The sequence below is a fragment of the Chenopodium quinoa genome, unplaced genomic scaffold (assembly GCF_001683475.1).
Source record: "Chenopodium quinoa cultivar QQ74 unplaced genomic scaffold, ASM168347v1, whole genome shotgun sequence".
NCBI classification, from domain to species: Eukaryota; Viridiplantae; Streptophyta; class Magnoliopsida; order Caryophyllales; family Amaranthaceae; genus Chenopodium; species Chenopodium quinoa.
The window spans coordinates 2,253,338-2,271,243 of NW_018744757.1; the positions used below are offsets into that span (position 1 = coordinate 2,253,338).

Below are 17,906 nucleotides of genomic sequence, written 5' to 3' on the forward strand. Positions count from 1 at the left end.
TATTGCTTTCACTTTCTTTTCTTTTTAGAATAGATTTTCTCTCATGGAAACGTTTATGTGTCTTTTGCTAGGTACATGACTTGATATACTTTGGTGCTTCAATTTGGATCAAGAATCAAGGAAGTTTGACTCCTATTTTTGCTAGCATATGGAAGAAAAGGTTCAATTCTTAAGGAAACTAGCTTTGAAAAGTCTAATTAGGTCATATGCGGGTATTTACACCCACTTAACGTTCGGTAATATCTTTCTTTGCTCCTTCTCTAATAGTTGATGCCTTGTTAGACATGTGTTCGTATTGTTGGATTGATCTCTTTTTTTTCCCTTCCCGTGGAATATTTGATTTATGTTTGAGCATGTTGTCTCATTCAAGCTTGGGAGAGGGTATTCTATCATGTTTGGTGGAATGTTGATACATATATGCCATGCACATTTGGATATGCATTTCCATGTTCTATATCTTAAAAAACTCCAAAAACATTTTTGTTTCTACCAAGGCAAATTTGCAATGTATCATTGTTTTGTTCTTGCTTTGGACTTAATACTTTTGGACTTGTATAGTTTAATGTTTTTCTTCTGAATTGGTAATGGTGTGCACGGTTTGAGAGTATGCTTGGTTGATTCAAGGATAAAGCATTCTAAGGTAGTTGGTTAGAACTAGTGGGACCATGAAACTGGATTCTACTTTTTTGTGGCATGTTGGTAGTTGCTTCCTATAGTCGAATTGACACCAATAGTGAGTTTTTGCTTCATCCATGTGAGGTTCATTTTTTTTTTCAAGCCTTCAACATATATTTGCATGAGCGGCATGGATCCTTGACTATTGCGGACCTAATCTAGAATCTTGACTCATAATTCTCAAACTCGAAGACGAACCATCTAAGGAGGATAAAGGCATCTTTTCGGGGTGGTAATTTTTCTTTTCTAGGATAGTTTTCTTATTTTTGGTTTTTAGGTTTACGTTTGCCTACTTGCTAATCATTTGAGCCTTTTCCTTTCTTTTCAAGCCACATCTTTAGATCTTGAGTCTTTTTTTTCACTTTCGTTTCCATTCTTGGTTTTTGTGAAGCAATTGATCATTATTGTTGGAGTTTGTGGTGGAGCAGTTTGGATATTTTGTTCTCTTGAAAGCAAGTTTTTGTTGTGATTTTTGTGTAAATAATGGCTAATGAATAAATGAAAAAGCCATCCAAAGTAAAAAAAAAAAAAAAAAGGCAAGGACAAAGCAAATGCAAACTTGAAAAAGCCGTCCAAAGTTAAAAGAGGCGAGGACAAAGCACTAATAAAGAATAAAAAAAGAGAGAAAACAAAACAAAGTGAAAAATGAAAATATGCAAAAATATTTTGATGTGATTATCCTTCTCCCTGTTTAGAGCATTGAGGAAAATGCTCCATTTAAGCTTGAGAGGAAACGTTCTCACGCTTTTTGTGTATAAGTTTGTGAGTATAGCTTTGAATAAGCTTGGGGATGTTGTTCTCTTTTTGTTTGCTGATACTTGATTATGGTGTTGAGGATTGATCACCCATTGCTTCACTAATTAGGAATACCACCAAATTCTAAATTTTAAGCCTACCCTCAACCTTTTTCTCTTACATTACAACCTTTGGGAAAATCCTTTTGACCTAGAGGTTGAGTCACATATCGGGGGAGGGCATTATGCGTTAAAGCCTAAGAAAAGGGGATGCATTGTCAAGACGTCGAGTAGCCAAAAAATTATCTCTTTTTCCGGTTCCTTCGTGGAACTTTTAAGATGCTCACTAGGGGAAGATATGAAGCTAGTAGGAAGAAAGCGATAAGACCATTTGGGATGAAAGTGGATTGTGTTTTTCTAGTTCCTATGCTTAGCATATTTATGTTTCAATCAACCTCGGGTATCTTAGAACGTGCACTCCCTTGCTTTGTTAGAAAGATTTGCATTCATTTGTGCTTGTATATTTGGAAAAGACCTTTAATGAACATTTGTTTGCTTTTCTTGTATTTTGAATCCTTCTCATGCTTTGCCTTTTTTGTATTATTATGAGAGTTATAGGTTAATCTCATAGGAAACCTTTACGAGAGCATCACTCGTCCTCTAGGAAAATTTAGGGGTTTAAATGGCTTGACTTTAGTTTCTAAAATTGATCGTGATTCCCACAAAAGTGAGTTAGTGTATATTCTCATCCTCTCTAATTTTCTTGTTTATTTATTTGCTTGAATAATTTCATAATTTTTCCCGAGCACCTAGCCTCGCTGCCCAAGCTATCACGTGCGCAGCACTCGAGCAGCCACGCGCGTAGCAGCCATGCGCAATAGCACAACCGCACACCCAGTAGCTCAGCAAGCAGTCGTGGGCTGGCGGGCCGCGGGGCGGGTGGATGTCGCATTAAACCACAAAATTCCGTGTAGGAACTCAGTGCGGGCTGGCAGCAGGTACCCCGCGGGGGCGGGCCTAGCCCGCGAGCGCGGGCTTTGGTCGCGGGCGCGGCTTCCCTCGTGCTTTGTTCTCCACCGCGAGCGAGGCCGATTTCTTCGTGGACGCGGCTTTCTAGGTTTTATTTGCGATTTAACTTCTTTTCTCCATTTGTATATATATTGTACGACCTTCTTTATTCTTTAGACATGTAATTCTTTTGTTTTGGAATAGTTTTCTCTCTTCTCTATGAAGGATTAGGTTAGTTTAGGAGTCTCTCTCTAGATTAGGAGTAGTTTTAGAGAGAGAAAGTGAGGGATTTTAATGGTTATTGAGAGATTGAAGATACAAGGGTGACAATTGTGTTGAAGATCTTCTCTATTATCAATGAGCATTCTTAAATCTATCTCATCTTATTGCTTTGTTTATTTTCATGTTTGTTTGGTTTTATTTTGATGTTTGATTCTTGATTAGTGTAGTTGTTCTTGAAACATTGTTGATTCTTGACTTCCAAGTTGTTAGTTGATAGATGATGAGTCTTGAATAGTTGTTTAGCTAGGAATTGGGTGAAATTTGTATGATTGATTAATTGTTATTAATTTGGGAATTGTGTTGATTGATGGTTGAGATTAAAGTGAATAATGAAGGTTTGCATGTGTGTAATTCAATTAGGCTTTGAGAATTATACTAGATTGCAATGTAATTGCTAATGACACGAACAATTGATTTAGGAATTGCAATTATCGATTGGTTTTGATTGTGATTCTCTTAGTTTGTTATTCATAGTGAACCCTAGCTTAACAATTAGGACACTACTAGAAAAAAGACTAATGGCAACAACAATAATTCGTTACCATATGTCTTATTAATGTTTCCATATGCCTATAGCAACGAATTATAAACTGTTACCAATAGGTGTCGTTGCTAAAACTCTTCGGCAACAACTTTCATGCATTAGGCAACAGTTATTATAAACTGTTGTTGTAAATAACTATGGCAACGCTTTTCTTAGGTAGCACTTTTTAACTTATGCTAACACTTATTTAACAACTTTAGGCAACATTTTCAAAGTTAAAGCAACAATTTTCGCTAATTTAAAGCAACACTTATTAGCTTGATACTAATTGATATTTAAAATTAAGGCAACACTTTATTTTGTTTATGGCAACGCTTCCAATTGAAACTAAGGCGACACTTTTAAACCTGTTAATGGCAACGCTTTTAATTGGCATTAAAACAATAGATTATATACTGCGTATAATAAATAAATTTCTTAAATAGCATATAATCGATTAGTACAAGTTCTCCATAAAAATTTATACGTAGTTAATTCAAATCAATTCTAAATGATAAGCTAAATATTTGTTACAAACAACAAAAACATTTAATCTAAATATTTCATACATTAATCTAATAAAAATTCCAAAACCAAAATAAAAATAAAAAAAAAATTAAAAAAAAAAAAACCAATCTAATATTTTTGCTTAAATTCCAATAGATCTTTAGATGTTTGATGGAGCACTTGATACTTGGATATAAATAATCTCCTGCAAAACAACAATAATAATAATAATAAGACTCTTATATTCAATTAAAAAAAAATATCAAATGAATTATTTATGGAAAATTATTATCAAAATAATAGAAATTACTATTGTAGTGAGTAAATAATGAAAAAAAAAATCATCTAAAAAAGGCAAGATAGAGTTACCGTAGCAACATCACAAGAGTATAAGGAAGTAAAATCAAAGGATCATAAATTTGTATAATCATAGATACTACAATATCAAAATACTAGCACAATTTCGCTAAGCTAGGATCATAAATTTTGATGCCTATCTTCGAGAAGAGGAAAGAGATTGAGTTTTTAATCGTATAATTAAATAAGCAAATTGCGAGTAAGCACATATTTACAACACAAAGATCAAGTTTCTTGATTATCCATTATACCATATAAAGTAGTACTTGAACAATATTAAATAAATATGTAAATCACTAGCATGCATATATGAGCTTCTTAACATCCTGCAAATTCCAAGGCCTTTTTTAGCATATGCACAAACATAAAAATACATAATTCAAACCACCTAAGTATGATCTTTAATCTGACATCCAACTCAGCAAGCAAAGGTATTTTATGTTAACTAGTATAGATTCCCAACAATCACGCTGCTTATCTCTAGTGTGTTTACTTTATTTAGAACTTCAATAATATAATACACCATTTCAAATTCTTCAATCACATGTAACCGTGTAAAAAATGAAAAAGAGAAAAGGAATGTAACATGTAAAATGGAATAACATACCTGTTCTTAATCTTAAATAATATAGTTTATGGATCATTTGTAGTGGTTGAAACGATAGCTTTTGCAATAATTTCCGGAGTCAAGCTAGGATCTTTTTGGCGTAGTTTTGCAAGTGCTGATATTACTGCATCAAGAGTTATATTTCCTTGCTGATTTTCAATATCCATGCGTATCTCTTGTAGTTTTAAGGTCTCAGATTCAAGATCCTTTGTTTTCCTCTCTATTTCAGCTTCTTGTGCAGCAACTTGTGCAGCATGAACTTCTTTTTCCTTGGCAAATTCTTCAATTTGAGCATTTATATCCTTTTGAACATCAGCAGTTACAGAACTTTTGATAGACTTCATGACCTCTTCTGGTAGAATCAAAGAGGTACCAGGTCCTTTATCTTTTCGCTTCTTACGATTGGCACCAAGGCCTTGTAATAATTCTGTACCTCGACGTGCATTTCCCATAACTTCATCAAATGGATCCTTAACATATTCACCACTCTGATCATCTTGAGAAGCTTCCAATTCCCTCATTGCTTGCTATAACAATTATTAAAAATGATAGGTGACAAAGTATACGATAAATTTATTCATTAAATAAATTAATAGGAATAATATAGTATTTACTATCTTCTGTTGTGTATCATCATAAGGTCGATCATAAGTTATTCCCTCCTTTTGTCGTCGAGTCTCTTCAAACATTCTTCTTTTTGATGGTGCCACACCATCTTTTTGTAGCTAATAAATAAACAAAAATAAATATATAAACAACATAGAATCCATGAAGTAAACAAATCGTAATATATGTGGAATGTATTTCGCACCAACTGCTCATGTTTCATGGCAAAGGAAACATGACCATTTGTATGTATGTTGTCTTGTTCATGCCGATTTTCAAAATTCTGCAAACTGGTTTTCTACATAAAATAAAAACGGATAAGCATAAAAGTCAAGACAAATTTAGAGAGTTCCTAATTGTTCAATTATACCTTTGCTATTGTTGTTCCCCAATAAGCTAAAAGTGTTTTGTAATGAGCTTCAGGCACTCTTTCCGGAGGATGCTTTAATCTCTCTTCATAGGTGTCATACATATAATAATGATCCCTTTTGAGGCGACATTTGAATCCTCTCCAAGATTGATCAAGAGTCTCCATTACCCAATCCTTAGCTTCAACTGGAAGGATGTATTTGCTCTAAAATAAAAGGTTAGGTTTATGTTATATAATACAGTATTGAAACACATATAAAAGTAAAATTATGTTATACACTCAAAACATTACAAATGAGAGAAAATAACACTTACATTCACAAATTCACAAATTTTCTCCTTTTTTGGAACTTTTTTCCAATTTGTGTATGTCAAGGGAGCCCAATTGTAATCATGAGCAATAGTTCCTAAGAATCTAGTTAGCTCTTTCCTTGCCTTTTCAGGCCCGATAGGTTGTCCTTTGTCATTACAGTAGATAGTTACGCGATCTTCCCATTTGCGAGCATGGACATCAAACAAATTTGAAGGACCTCGCCCTTTCTTCTTAGGAACTTTTATCCAAGTAAAAACAGAATAATTAATTCATAAGAAATTTGAGATAAAAATAAAGATTACAATCACAACTTTATTAATGAAATTACATGACATAAAAATTTCATAAGTAAACATGTGACAAGCATTCAATAGTTTTTTAGGCATTAACTAGATCAATTTGACAACTAAATTTAAAGAATTGCAATATGTTTTTGTATTGTATAATTCTAGAGAACTATGAAACCAAGTCTTATGCATCAGCAGGCCCTGCGTCAACAGCAGCAGAGCCTGCGTGCACTAGCGGGGTCCCCTTGATCAACACTAGCAGTCACATATTGCCTTGTGCACCAACAACAGCTTCCAGAGCAAAAACTCTACTCAAATAACTTCAACCCATACATAGTTATGTTTGATTGTATAATGGTAATTAGCTAGCAGTTTGTTCATTGTTTACTGCTAATCATTACTAATATGATAAGAGAAGAAGAAAATTATAGAAGGAGATTATAGAAAGCTCTCTAACCTTGGATTGCATGAATAAAAAGGTTACAAGACCATAAGATTTTTCATGATTTTAAAAAAGGGGAGGAGTATTGAATACAAACCTTGTGCGGAAACATATTCTCCTCGGCTTTCTAGTGGAATAATGGTCGAAAGCGGCGCTTAGAATTTTGTCGAACTTGCTCTAATTGTTGTACATCTTTCTCTATTTGTTGTCCTTCAGCTGGATCCATTTGATTTTGCGTAACAAGGAAATCATCCATTGCCATAGATGGGCACAATGGCTGCTTCTTATTCTTCCTAGGTGGTTGCTCTCTAGTTCTTTCCTTCTAACATCGGAACATCAAGGTAATTATTATCGAAGATAAACATGATCCCAAGAAGAAAATAAAAAAAAAATACGGAAAAAAGGAAAAAGTAACCTTCTTCTTAGGTATAGAGGTTGGTGCTTCAGTCAAAACATCTCTCTCTCTCTTTAGACATCTCAAACTCCTCGAGGTCACAATCTTCTTTATCAGGCACATAGTCTGGATCATCTACATTAGAATTCACATTCTTCTTTCCTTTTGCAAAGTTCTTATTTTTTTCCAACAGTTGCTGAGCAATCTTGTCGAGCCTTAACTCTCTAAACCTCTGGGCATTTTTTTCCATTGTCATGGACCAAACTTTCTCATAAGGTGTTATAATGGACTTTGAGGCAATTTCAGGCTTATTACTTCCATTCTTTGTCATTCTGCAAACAAATATTATAAACAGTTAGTGGAAATAAAAAGTTTAGACCTATCAAATAGCAGTTACTGCAAAATAGTAAGACATATTTTTTAAAATATAACACATACAGATATACTTTATACTTAAAAATCTATATCAGATACTTGACCAAAGAAAATATATTCAGGTTTTGGAAAAAAATTAGAAAAAACAATCTTATTCACTAAAAAGATAATAATTTTGAGGAAGTCCAAAGATGATAACTAATTACTGCTAACAAAAGCTAAATAAAAAAACAATCAACAAGTCTAATAACATAAGACAAATAATAATATGATAAATTCGCATTTTTTTTCTTAAATAAATACAATTGCTCAAGATTCATTAATAATCCTATGGATCATGAGCTGAAATATCATCAGTCGCATCCATCCAATCCCAATCTGTATCATCATAGTCAACGTCATCTTCAAGGTCATTAACATTCTTACACTCTGATAAATCTTCTATGTTCACAGCACGCACTTCAACATCAGCTACTACATGAATATGATTAGCATCAAAAGAAGGCATGTTATTAGAACTAGAATCAATAGGCTCCTCCTAATATGTTTCTTCATTTAGTGCTTCCTCAAAGTAAAAAATATCTCTTGGAACCCTTTTCATGACATATTGAATTTCTTTTTCTAATGGGTCTTGGGAATAGTATACTTGATGAACCTAAGAAGCCAATACAAATGGATCATCTTTGGAACATTTCTTCTTGAAATTGACATATGTAAGCCCAAATTCATCAATATCACCAAGAAACCAATCGCACTTAAATAACACAACGCTGAATTGAGACCAAAATTCCAACTCAAAAATTTCTTCTACAACATTATAGTAGGTAACATCTCCGTCAACGGGATTTCAATCCCTTGAACTGGCAAAACTTGAAGTCAAGGTTGTCAAAGTCATACCACTATTTTGAGTCTTTAATCGTGAATCACGTTCTCTAGTGTAGAACCTATAACCTTTGATAAAATACCCAGTGTACCTCCTAGCCTTAGGATTAAGACCCTTAGCTAACCAAAAAAGTTCCCCATTAACCTGCTCCCTTTGAACTTTTTCAAAAAACCAATCAATAAAATCTCTGATATGACTTTGTGCACTATCCCATCTACGCTTTCGACCTTGGCTATTCACCCAAATCTGATGTTTTCTAAATTATAAAAGCGAAAAAAAAATCATTATATTTATTAGATTAAATTATAAAAAAATCTAAACTGGAAATAAATTAAGAAAAAAAATCTTACTTGATGTATCTTTCAACTGTTGTATTGTCGCAATTGAAGACAATATATCTATGAGCTTGCTTCAGACTTTGGAAATCTAAAGTAAATCCTTTTCCTTTTCTCTTCCTTTTCCCTCTAATAGGATGTCCTACTTTAGGAAACAAAGATAATTCATCTACATGCTGATTAAAGGAAAGATTCCTAGCACATCTTCTTTCAAGTCTAGTGTTTACACCTTCACGCAAATATCGAGAAATAAATGTCAAACACTCTTCCATCATATACCCTTCTGCTATACTTTCTTCAAGATTACTCCTATTTCGAACATAGGACTTCAGCTTACCTAAATACCTCTCAACAAAGTACATCCATCGATATTGAACAGGTCCACCAAATTTGATTTCCTCTACTAAATGAACAGGTAGATGGATCATAACATCAAAGAATGCAGGAGGGAATATCATTTCAAATTGACAAAGTATATCGACAACTTCGGAAGCTAACCTATCTTATTCTTCGAGATCAACAATTTTACTACATATACCATGAAAAAAGTTCCCCAATCTAGTCAAAGGTACTGCAACATTTTTTGGCAATGTCTTCCTAACAGCAACTTGAAGCAAGTGATTCAATACGACGTGAGCATCATGAGTTTTGTAGCCTGAAAAATTCCTTTCTTTAACATGCACACACCTCCCAATATTTGATGCATACCCATAAGGTAACTTTGTTTCCTTAAGAACTTTGAGAAACAAATCCTTCTTTGTATTACTCATAGAATAAGGTGCTGGTGGAAATAGCATGTGGCTGCCATCTTCGGATGGATAAGGTTGGAGATCAAGATCCAACAAATCCAAACGTGCCTTATTGTGGTCTCTAGTCTTTCCTGGAATATCTAACAAAGTGCTAACAATATTATCGAAGAAATTTTTCTCGATATGGATGACATCTAAATTATGACGATATTTAATATTAGACCAATAAGACAGTTGAAGAAAGCATGATTTCTTTTTCCATGGACTCTTACCACCTCCACCTTTACTGTTCTTCCCAAAATCATTTTCAAAGTTTTCTAATTCATTCATCAAATCATTACCATATAACGGAGAAGGTGCACACCTATCCTCTACTTTTCCATTAAATGAATTTGTATCTTTCCGCCAAGGATTATCCATATCAAGATGCCTTCGAATATCCATGTAACAATTCTTTCTGTTGTGATTCAAGTATTTAGGTTCCACATCATGGTTACAATTAGGGCATGCATAATTTCCTTTAGTAGACCATCAAGACAACATGGAATAAGCCGGGAAATCATTTATTGTCCCCATTAATGCAGCATGCAATTTAAATGATTGTTTTTTAGATGCATCATAAGTCTCAACCCCAAATTCCCATAATTCCTTTAATTCGTCAATTAGTGGTTGCAAAAAAACATCTATATCATTCCCAGGGGACTTAGGGCCAGGAATTAACAAAGACAACATAAAATATTCCGGTTTCATGGAAACCCAGGGTGGAAGGTTGTAATTAATTAACACAACAGACCATGTGCTGTGAGCAACACTCATAGTTCGAAATGGATTAAATCCATCACTAGCAAGAGCTAAACGTACATTTCGTGCTTCATTTTTAAAGGCAGGATATGATGAATCAAAGTCCTTCCAAGATTGGGCATCTGTTGGATGTCTAATTTTGTCATCTTTCATTCGGCCTTTATCATGCCAAACCATTTGTTCAGCTGTTTTAGAACACACGAATAATCTTTGCAGTCAAGGTTTTAAGGGAAAATGTCTTAAAACTTTGGCAGGAACATTTTTAGACTTCCACCTAGATGTACCACACTTAGGACAAACATTAGCTCCTTCAAATTCCTTTCTATAAAGAATACAATCATTGGGACAAGCATGAATATTTATATAATCAAGACCTAAATTCTTCACTATATTCCTAGATTCATTAAATGATTTAGGAAGTTCAGCCATTGGAAATGCCTCTCTTAATAGCTCTAAAAGATCTCCAAAGGCTACATTGCTTAAGCCATTAAGGCACTTAAAGAGAAACAAACGAATTATGAAAGATAATTTCGAGAAGGTTTTACAGCCTGGATATAGCTCTTTCTTTCCTTCTTCCACTAAATGAAAAAACTTTCTAGCCTCCTCAATTGGCTCACTTTCAACCTCATGATCTCTATTTAGACCTTCACTGACATCTATAAAAGTATCATGTAGTAAGCCATCAATATCATCATGTGTACTTTGATTATTTACTTCATGGACATTTTGCCTATCATTACTTGTAAAAGAATATCCCTCCCTTTGCAAGACCCACTCCTTGAATCCCTTCACAAACCCATTAATAATCAAATGATCATACACGTCATCTCTAGAATGGCGAAAACGCCTCGAACACGTTTTACAGAGGCAAAATATTTGATCTCCAATGGCGTCCTTGGCAAAAGACTCATCAAGGGAATTCAACGCAACTTTAAAGTCCTCCGAACTTCTAGGATAGTTCATCCAATTATGATCCATAACTTAATTTAAGTCAATTCCTAAATTACACAAGCAAATAAATTTAGAGATCTATCTATATTATGAAATGAAAGAATAGACTTGTTAGATATTAATTGGAAAAATATACAGTGCTAAAGTTGAAAATAGAAATCTCAAGCAAATACATATAAAGATCATCAATGATATCTAAATACGTACACATATTAGTTATAAAGTTATATACTATAATCTAGTACATATAAAGTTATGATTATTAAGATCAAAAGTTATATATAAGAAGAGAATAATTAGTTTTACACACTAACTAGACTGAAAGTTACAAAGTCTTTAGATAAAACTTCAAATAATAAGAAACCACTAACTATGAATTAAAAGTTAGGTAGACATGATTCCATTTTATAATAATTCCTGACTAATAAGAAATTTGCTACTAGTCTATAAGGAACACTTACTTTGCATCACAATCTCTAGCTTATAACTATCTTTAGGTTCACATATGCTTAATCTCTTTAAAATATAAGATTGATAAAGTAAAATCATACTCTCTAAAATCTTTATTATTTGCGCACTATCAAATTTAACTTTAACTCACTTTTTAATGATTCTTCACATCATCTTGTCTGGTTGTCCTGATATAGTTTCAGTTATGTGATTCAATTCTAATGGATAATGAATAAAATCTAAACTTTACGTATCACACTAAATAAGTTGTAATGTTCTAACAAAAGTTCACTTTATTGCAATGCTTATGTTACTGCGAAAGTCATGTTCTTTAAGTGGCATTAATTAGTGAAGTAGTGGTTAAGTTAGTTGTAATCATATGCTCACAGGTAGATATTTATAAATTTCTAGTACTTCTTACGAACTAGTTTCTATATGGAGCGTACTTCTTAATTTTCCAATTTCCATATAATTGTAGATTTTAAGATATGATAAAAATAGAACTAATAAAAGGAAAAGGGATGATCATCATGCGTTTATGATGTGATTATAACTATTGCTTAACACAAATAATTACACCAAAACAACTTTAAGTTTGAGAATCATTTTTATTTAAAAATGAGAATAACTTATTTAAACTATAGCCTTTCAACTAATGAACATCAAGCTACTTATTGTGAAATATGATTTTGATTATTTGAGAGACAAGCCCTTGGTGGAACTTTTGTGTAACCATCTAAGGTAATTCCTGAAATTGTATTAAAAGAGAAAGATGGACTTAAATAGGGAAAATGAGGTACACAAATTTACAAGAGTTTTGGGCAATTCACTCGTACAACACACAGTTCCTTTTTTTTAACAAAAAAAAAATAAATAAAAAAAAATAAATAAAAAAAAATCACAAACTAGCAATTATGAGCAAGTGGAAACTGACTATTACTATTAATCTTTCCCAATATAGAAATTATAAGCAGGGTCACGATCTAGAGTATAAAATTAACCAACATGTCTAACAATCACAAAATTCTGTAAAATTATGCAAGTAATTTCTCCTTTGTTGATCTAATACTAACCAGCCACATGCAACTCACCAAGAAAACACATTAATTTACAAGAAAAACAAAATCTACGGTAAATCATAATAAATCTATAAATTAAATTGAATTATATGAACTCTCATAATCAAATTATACAATTCCCCAATTTACGAAACCCTAAATCCCCTGTTCAATACCAATAAGTTCCAACTACATAATTGTGATATCAAAATCAAATTGCAGATAAGTTATTCAAGAAAACATCAATTTAAACAACTAAATTACATACTAACCTTGTTCACTAGTGTTGAGAACAAACACCAAATTGACGACGAATTATGATAATGAAAGAATTTCAAACTCTGATTCAAGCAATTTCAACCCGCCTACAAAGAACTGTAATCTGACTTGAAACGAAAAGAAAGGGGGTTTGTGAATTATGTGCGAAATTTGAGAGGGATGAGTTGTGGGGGATGAACAGGGGGAATTGAAACGAAAAGAAAGGGTTTGTGAATTAGGAAAAGAAAGAGTATTTGTGAATTAGGAGAGGGTTTGTGAATTATGAAAAGAAAGAGGGAAACAAAAAAAAATTAGACCGCTTAATTGAAAATTTTCATGTTCCCCAGAATTTTCATGTACAACAAAAAAGACTGCTTAATCACTACCGAATACTCCGTATTACTTTTTTTTTATTTTTAAATTAGAAATTATTTAATTAATTAATCATTAATATCAACTTGCACCCTCTTGGTTAAACCGTTGCCAAATATTATCTTTTACTTATTCATTAAAAGCGTTGCCATTTTTTTCTCTATAGAACCAGATTTTAAATGAAAATGGTTAGTTATATCAGTAAATTAAAAACTGTTGCCACATGTCTACTTATAGCAACACTAATAAAACTGTTGCAAAAATGTGTGTTGCTATAGCCCTCTTTTGTTGTAGTTGGCTCTATCATTCCAATTTATTGCTCTTATCATTAGTCTTCACAACCTTGGATTGGCATGATCTTCCCAAGTTGTTGTAATTTACATGATTACTTGTTGATCCCCGTTCCTAGTATTTTATTTCCTTGGTTACTTTTTTGTTAGTTGTTAGTATTCTCTCTTACCTTTGGTTTTGACCTAGCTGAGGCACCCAAATCGAAAGCATTTGAACATTATCGTTTCTTTGGGTTCGACCCTTGACTTTCCTCTATGCTCGTGTTTAGGTTTTTTAAGTGTTTACAAATTTAGTTTGAGCGAGGGAGGATTAGATAACGACCTAGTTTTCCCCTCGTCACAAGCCAAAAAAACATGTAATCAAACAAAACAATAAAATGAGATAGAGTAAGAAATGCTCGTTGATAATAGAGAAGATCTTCAGTACAATTGTCACCATTGAATCTTCAATCTCTCAATCACCATTTAAATTCCTCACTTTTGCTCTCTAAATCTACTCCTAAACTAACCCTAAAACTAGAGAGAAAAGCTCTCAACCTAACCTAAGATATGAGAGAGAAAGTCTCCAAGCTAATCTAAAAATCGTCTTCAAAAATAGAAATGTCAAGACGAATTTATATTAAAATGAGCAAGGGGAAGCAGAGCAAACCATGCGCACGCACCACCTATCTGTGCGCACGCACATCAATTTAAGCCCTAGAACAATCTATGCGCACACACAAGCCACCCCATGCGCACAAACAGATGGGTCTGCGCGTACAAACCTCTATTGTGATGCACGAGGCCTAGCTCCCCTTGATTGCTCGATCGATCTTCGCGCTCTAGAGCATTCCTATTTAGTGCACTCGAGGCGATGCCCACGAGGATGGAAACCTTTTATTCTTCAAGCACTTGAACACTCCAAGCCAAAACATTGCTTCCATGGTGCTTGTGCTTGCAGAGCTAGCTTGAATTGCATGCTTGCATTCCCGAACTTAGCTCCATTAATTTCCTTGTATGCGCTTAAGTTTCCTCCTCGATAATTAAATTCCAAGAAACTCGACAAACCTATAAAACAAGTCAAAGAAAAGGAGAAGCGAGAGAAATAGCCGAGAAATGAATAAAATAATAGGAAAACCATCAAAAGCACACAATTCTCTAAACTTATACACAAACACGCAAATCAAGCATTATTATGTAAAAACACAACATAAAAGACTAAAAATGATCATAAAAATAGGAAGAAAACCTAGCCTAAGAGTGCCATAAATGGCACGCATCAAACTCCCCTAAACTAAACTTTTGCAAGTCCTCGAGAAAAACAAAAAAAAGGGAAAGAAAATGACGAGCTTTCAAACAAACAAATTAAAAGAAGAGAGGAGACAAGAATATACACCAACCCACTTTCGTAGGAATCACAGTATATTTTAGCAACAATCGACAAGCCATTTAAACCCCGAGATTGCCCTAAAATACGAGTGATGCTCTAATAAGGGTTTCCTAAGAGATTGACCCATAACTCCCACAAACCGAACAAAACAAAGAAAAGCACGAAAAAAGAAGCAAAAAGAAAAGAAAAGATCACAAATGTTCATGAATGGACTTTTAGAAATGTACAACCATAAATGAATACAAATCTTTCTAAACAAGTAAGGGAGTGCACGTTTCAAGATATCTAAGGTTGATTGAAACATAAGACATCCTAAGTATAGAGAACTACCAAGACTCTGTTCACCTACATCTCAAAACACTTTTAGCACATTCTCCCAATTGGCTTCAAATCTACTTTTAATTAGCATCTCTATAGTTCCTTGAAGGAACCGGAAAAAGAAATAGATTGTTTGAGGTTTCTCGACATATTGACGTTGCATCCCCTCTCCTTAGGCTTTAACTCATAATGCCCACCCCAAATATGTGACTCAACCTCTAGGTCAAAAGGGCTTTCCCAAAGGTTGTAACGTAAGGGCAAAAGGGTGAGGGAAGGCTTAAAATTTGGAATTTGGTGGTATTTCCTAATTAGTGAAACAAAAGGGTGATAAAACGTTCTCCTTATAACCAAGTAATCACCAAACAAAAACGAACCAACACCCCCAAGCTTATTCAAAGCTATAACCACAATCATATATACAAAAAGCGTAAGAACGCTTCCCCCTAAGCTTGAACAAAGCATTTTCCTCAATGCTTAAAATAGGGAGAAACACTTACAACAAAATGTTTTTGAAAATTTTCATTTTTTTTACTTTTTTTTTTTAATTTTTGCCAAAGCTTTCTGAATTTTCTTTGCTTTTTCTCATTTTTTCAATTTTTACATTATTCAGTTTATTCATTGTCCTTGCCTCTTTTAACTATGGACGACCTTTTCAACTTTGCATTTGAATGTCCTTGCCTTTTTTAATTTTGGACAACTTTTTCATTTATTCAATTCCCATTGTTCACAAGATATACAAAACACAAGCTTGCTTAAAAATAAGAATCAATATCTAAACTCATATACAACAATCTCCAAGAACATGATCATTTGCTTCACAAAAACAAAAAATGGAACAAAAAGAGAAAAAAAAAGGCTCAAAGTTCTAAAGATATATGGCTTGAAAAGAAGGGAAAAGGCTTAAATAGTTAGCAAATGGAAACCCAAGAACAAAAAATAAAGAAGGTTATCCTAGAAAAGAAAAAATTACCATCTCAAAAAGATGCCTATGTCCTCCCTAGATGGTTCGGTAGTGTGTGAGGGAATTTTAAATCAAGATTAAGATTAGGTCCGCAATAGTCAAGGATCCATGCCGCTCATTCAAGTAATTGTAGAAGGCTTGAAAACTATGAAACCTCACAAGGATGTGGAAAAAACTCACTAAAAGCTTCAATTTACCAAAGGGGAACAATTACGAGTTTTCAAAAATAAGAGAATTAGTTTCAAGGTCCCAATAGTTCTAAACAACTACCTTAGCATGTCCTATCCTAGAGTTAACCAAAGATTCTCTCAAACCGTGCACACCGTTATCATTTAAGAAGAAAAGCATTCAAGTATACAAGTCGGAAAAGTATTATTTCAAAAGCAAGAACAAAACAAAACACAATGCAAATTTGCCTAGAAGAATTCAAAATCTTTTTGGAGTTTTTCAAGATTAAGAACATGGAAATGCATATACAAATGGGCATATCATATATGAATCAAAATCCACCAGACATGATAGGATACCCTCCCCCAAGCTTGAATGAGATAACATACTCAAATCATAAATCAAATAATCCACGGGAGGGGAAAAGAAAGAAATCAAACCAACAATCCCAACACATGTCCAACAAGTTATCAACTATTAGAGAAAGAGCAAGGAATGATATTAACAGATGTTAGGTGGGTGTAAATTCCCGCAAATGACCCAAATTAACCTTTCAAAGTCTAGTTCATCTATCATTGAATCTTGTTTTCCATATGCTAGCAAAATAGGAGTCAATCTTCCTTGATTCTAGATTCAAAACAATGCACCTATGTATATCAAGTCATGTACCTAGCAAAAGGAACACAAAAATTTCCATGAGAAAAAATCTATTCTAAAAGAAAAGAAAATGAAAGCAATAAAACACGGGTTACTTCCCGAGAAAGGCTTGCTTATGGTCCAAGCTTGACCACTCTAGTAAAATAGTAATCCAACGAACGCAAGAGCTTGTCAAATGCACTACTACACATTTCATTTGAAAGTAAGTATGCACATGACAAAGATAAGGCATGCAATAAGCTTAGTGCACACCTATGAGGAGAGAGATGTCAAGAGAAAGATGGAGAATCAAAAGAAAATTCAACAGAATAAGAAAAGGAAAAAGAAGAAGAAGAAGAAGTAGAAGAAAAAGAATAAGGCAAACTCTCCTCACAATATTTTGGGTGGCATAATCATCCTTTTTTTCAAAACGTAAGAGGGTCCCCAATAGGCTCATTAACAAAGGAAGGGAGAGATATAGGAGTGTAGGGGATATGGTTAAAATTCCTAGAAAAAGGGACATGAGAAAAGGGAAAAAGAGTAGCTACTCCTCACCATCATGCCTCACATCACCAATAAGAGCACGAAAATCAATTGAAGAGCACTCATGATCTCCATCTCCTTCAAACATCCAACTTCCAAGATGCACTACATAATCCCCTCCATCACAACTATGTACAACAATTCTCTCAACATCTTTAAAGCCTAAAGTCTCAAAAACATGCATGAATGGATGCAAATTCATTTCAAACTCATCTCTCTCCCATGAAGAATTCTTAATAAACTCACTCAAAAGGCTATGAGTTTTCATTTGACACTCAAAACACA

General features: G+C 33.6%; 2 protein-coding genes across 3 annotated transcripts; both read right to left on the reverse strand.

Annotated features, from left to right (window-relative positions):
* Window positions 1-3,665: 3,665 nt before the first annotated feature.
* LOC110703744 lies at window positions 3,666-13,348 on the reverse strand. Of its 2 annotated transcripts, XM_021881530.1 has the most exons (9): window positions 12,979-13,348; window positions 7,126-7,436; window positions 6,808-7,032; window positions 5,984-6,219; window positions 5,670-5,873; window positions 5,505-5,597; window positions 5,308-5,418; window positions 4,694-5,220; window positions 3,666-3,934 (listed from the first exon to the last, which is right to left on the reverse strand). In XM_021881530.1, the coding sequence occupies exons 5-8, from the start codon at window positions 5,832-5,834 to the stop codon at window positions 4,720-4,722; spliced, it is 870 nt and encodes a 289-aa protein (XP_021737222.1). In that variant the 5' UTR covers window positions 5,835-5,873; window positions 5,984-6,219; window positions 6,808-7,032; window positions 7,126-7,436; window positions 12,979-13,348; the 3' UTR covers window positions 3,666-3,934; window positions 4,694-4,719. The 2 variants fall into 2 exon arrangements, with proteins under 2 accessions (XP_021737222.1, XP_021737223.1); XM_021881531.1 differs by lacking the exon at window positions 5,505-5,597.
* On the reverse strand, window positions 9,978-11,225 carry LOC110703758. The gene is made up of 2 exons (XM_021881544.1): window positions 10,532-11,225; window positions 9,978-10,432 (listed from the first exon to the last, which is right to left on the reverse strand). Exons 1-2 carry the CDS (start codon window positions 11,223-11,225, stop codon window positions 9,978-9,980), a joined length of 1,149 nt encoding a protein of 382 aa, XP_021737236.1.
* Window positions 13,349-17,906: the final 4,558 nt, after the last annotated feature.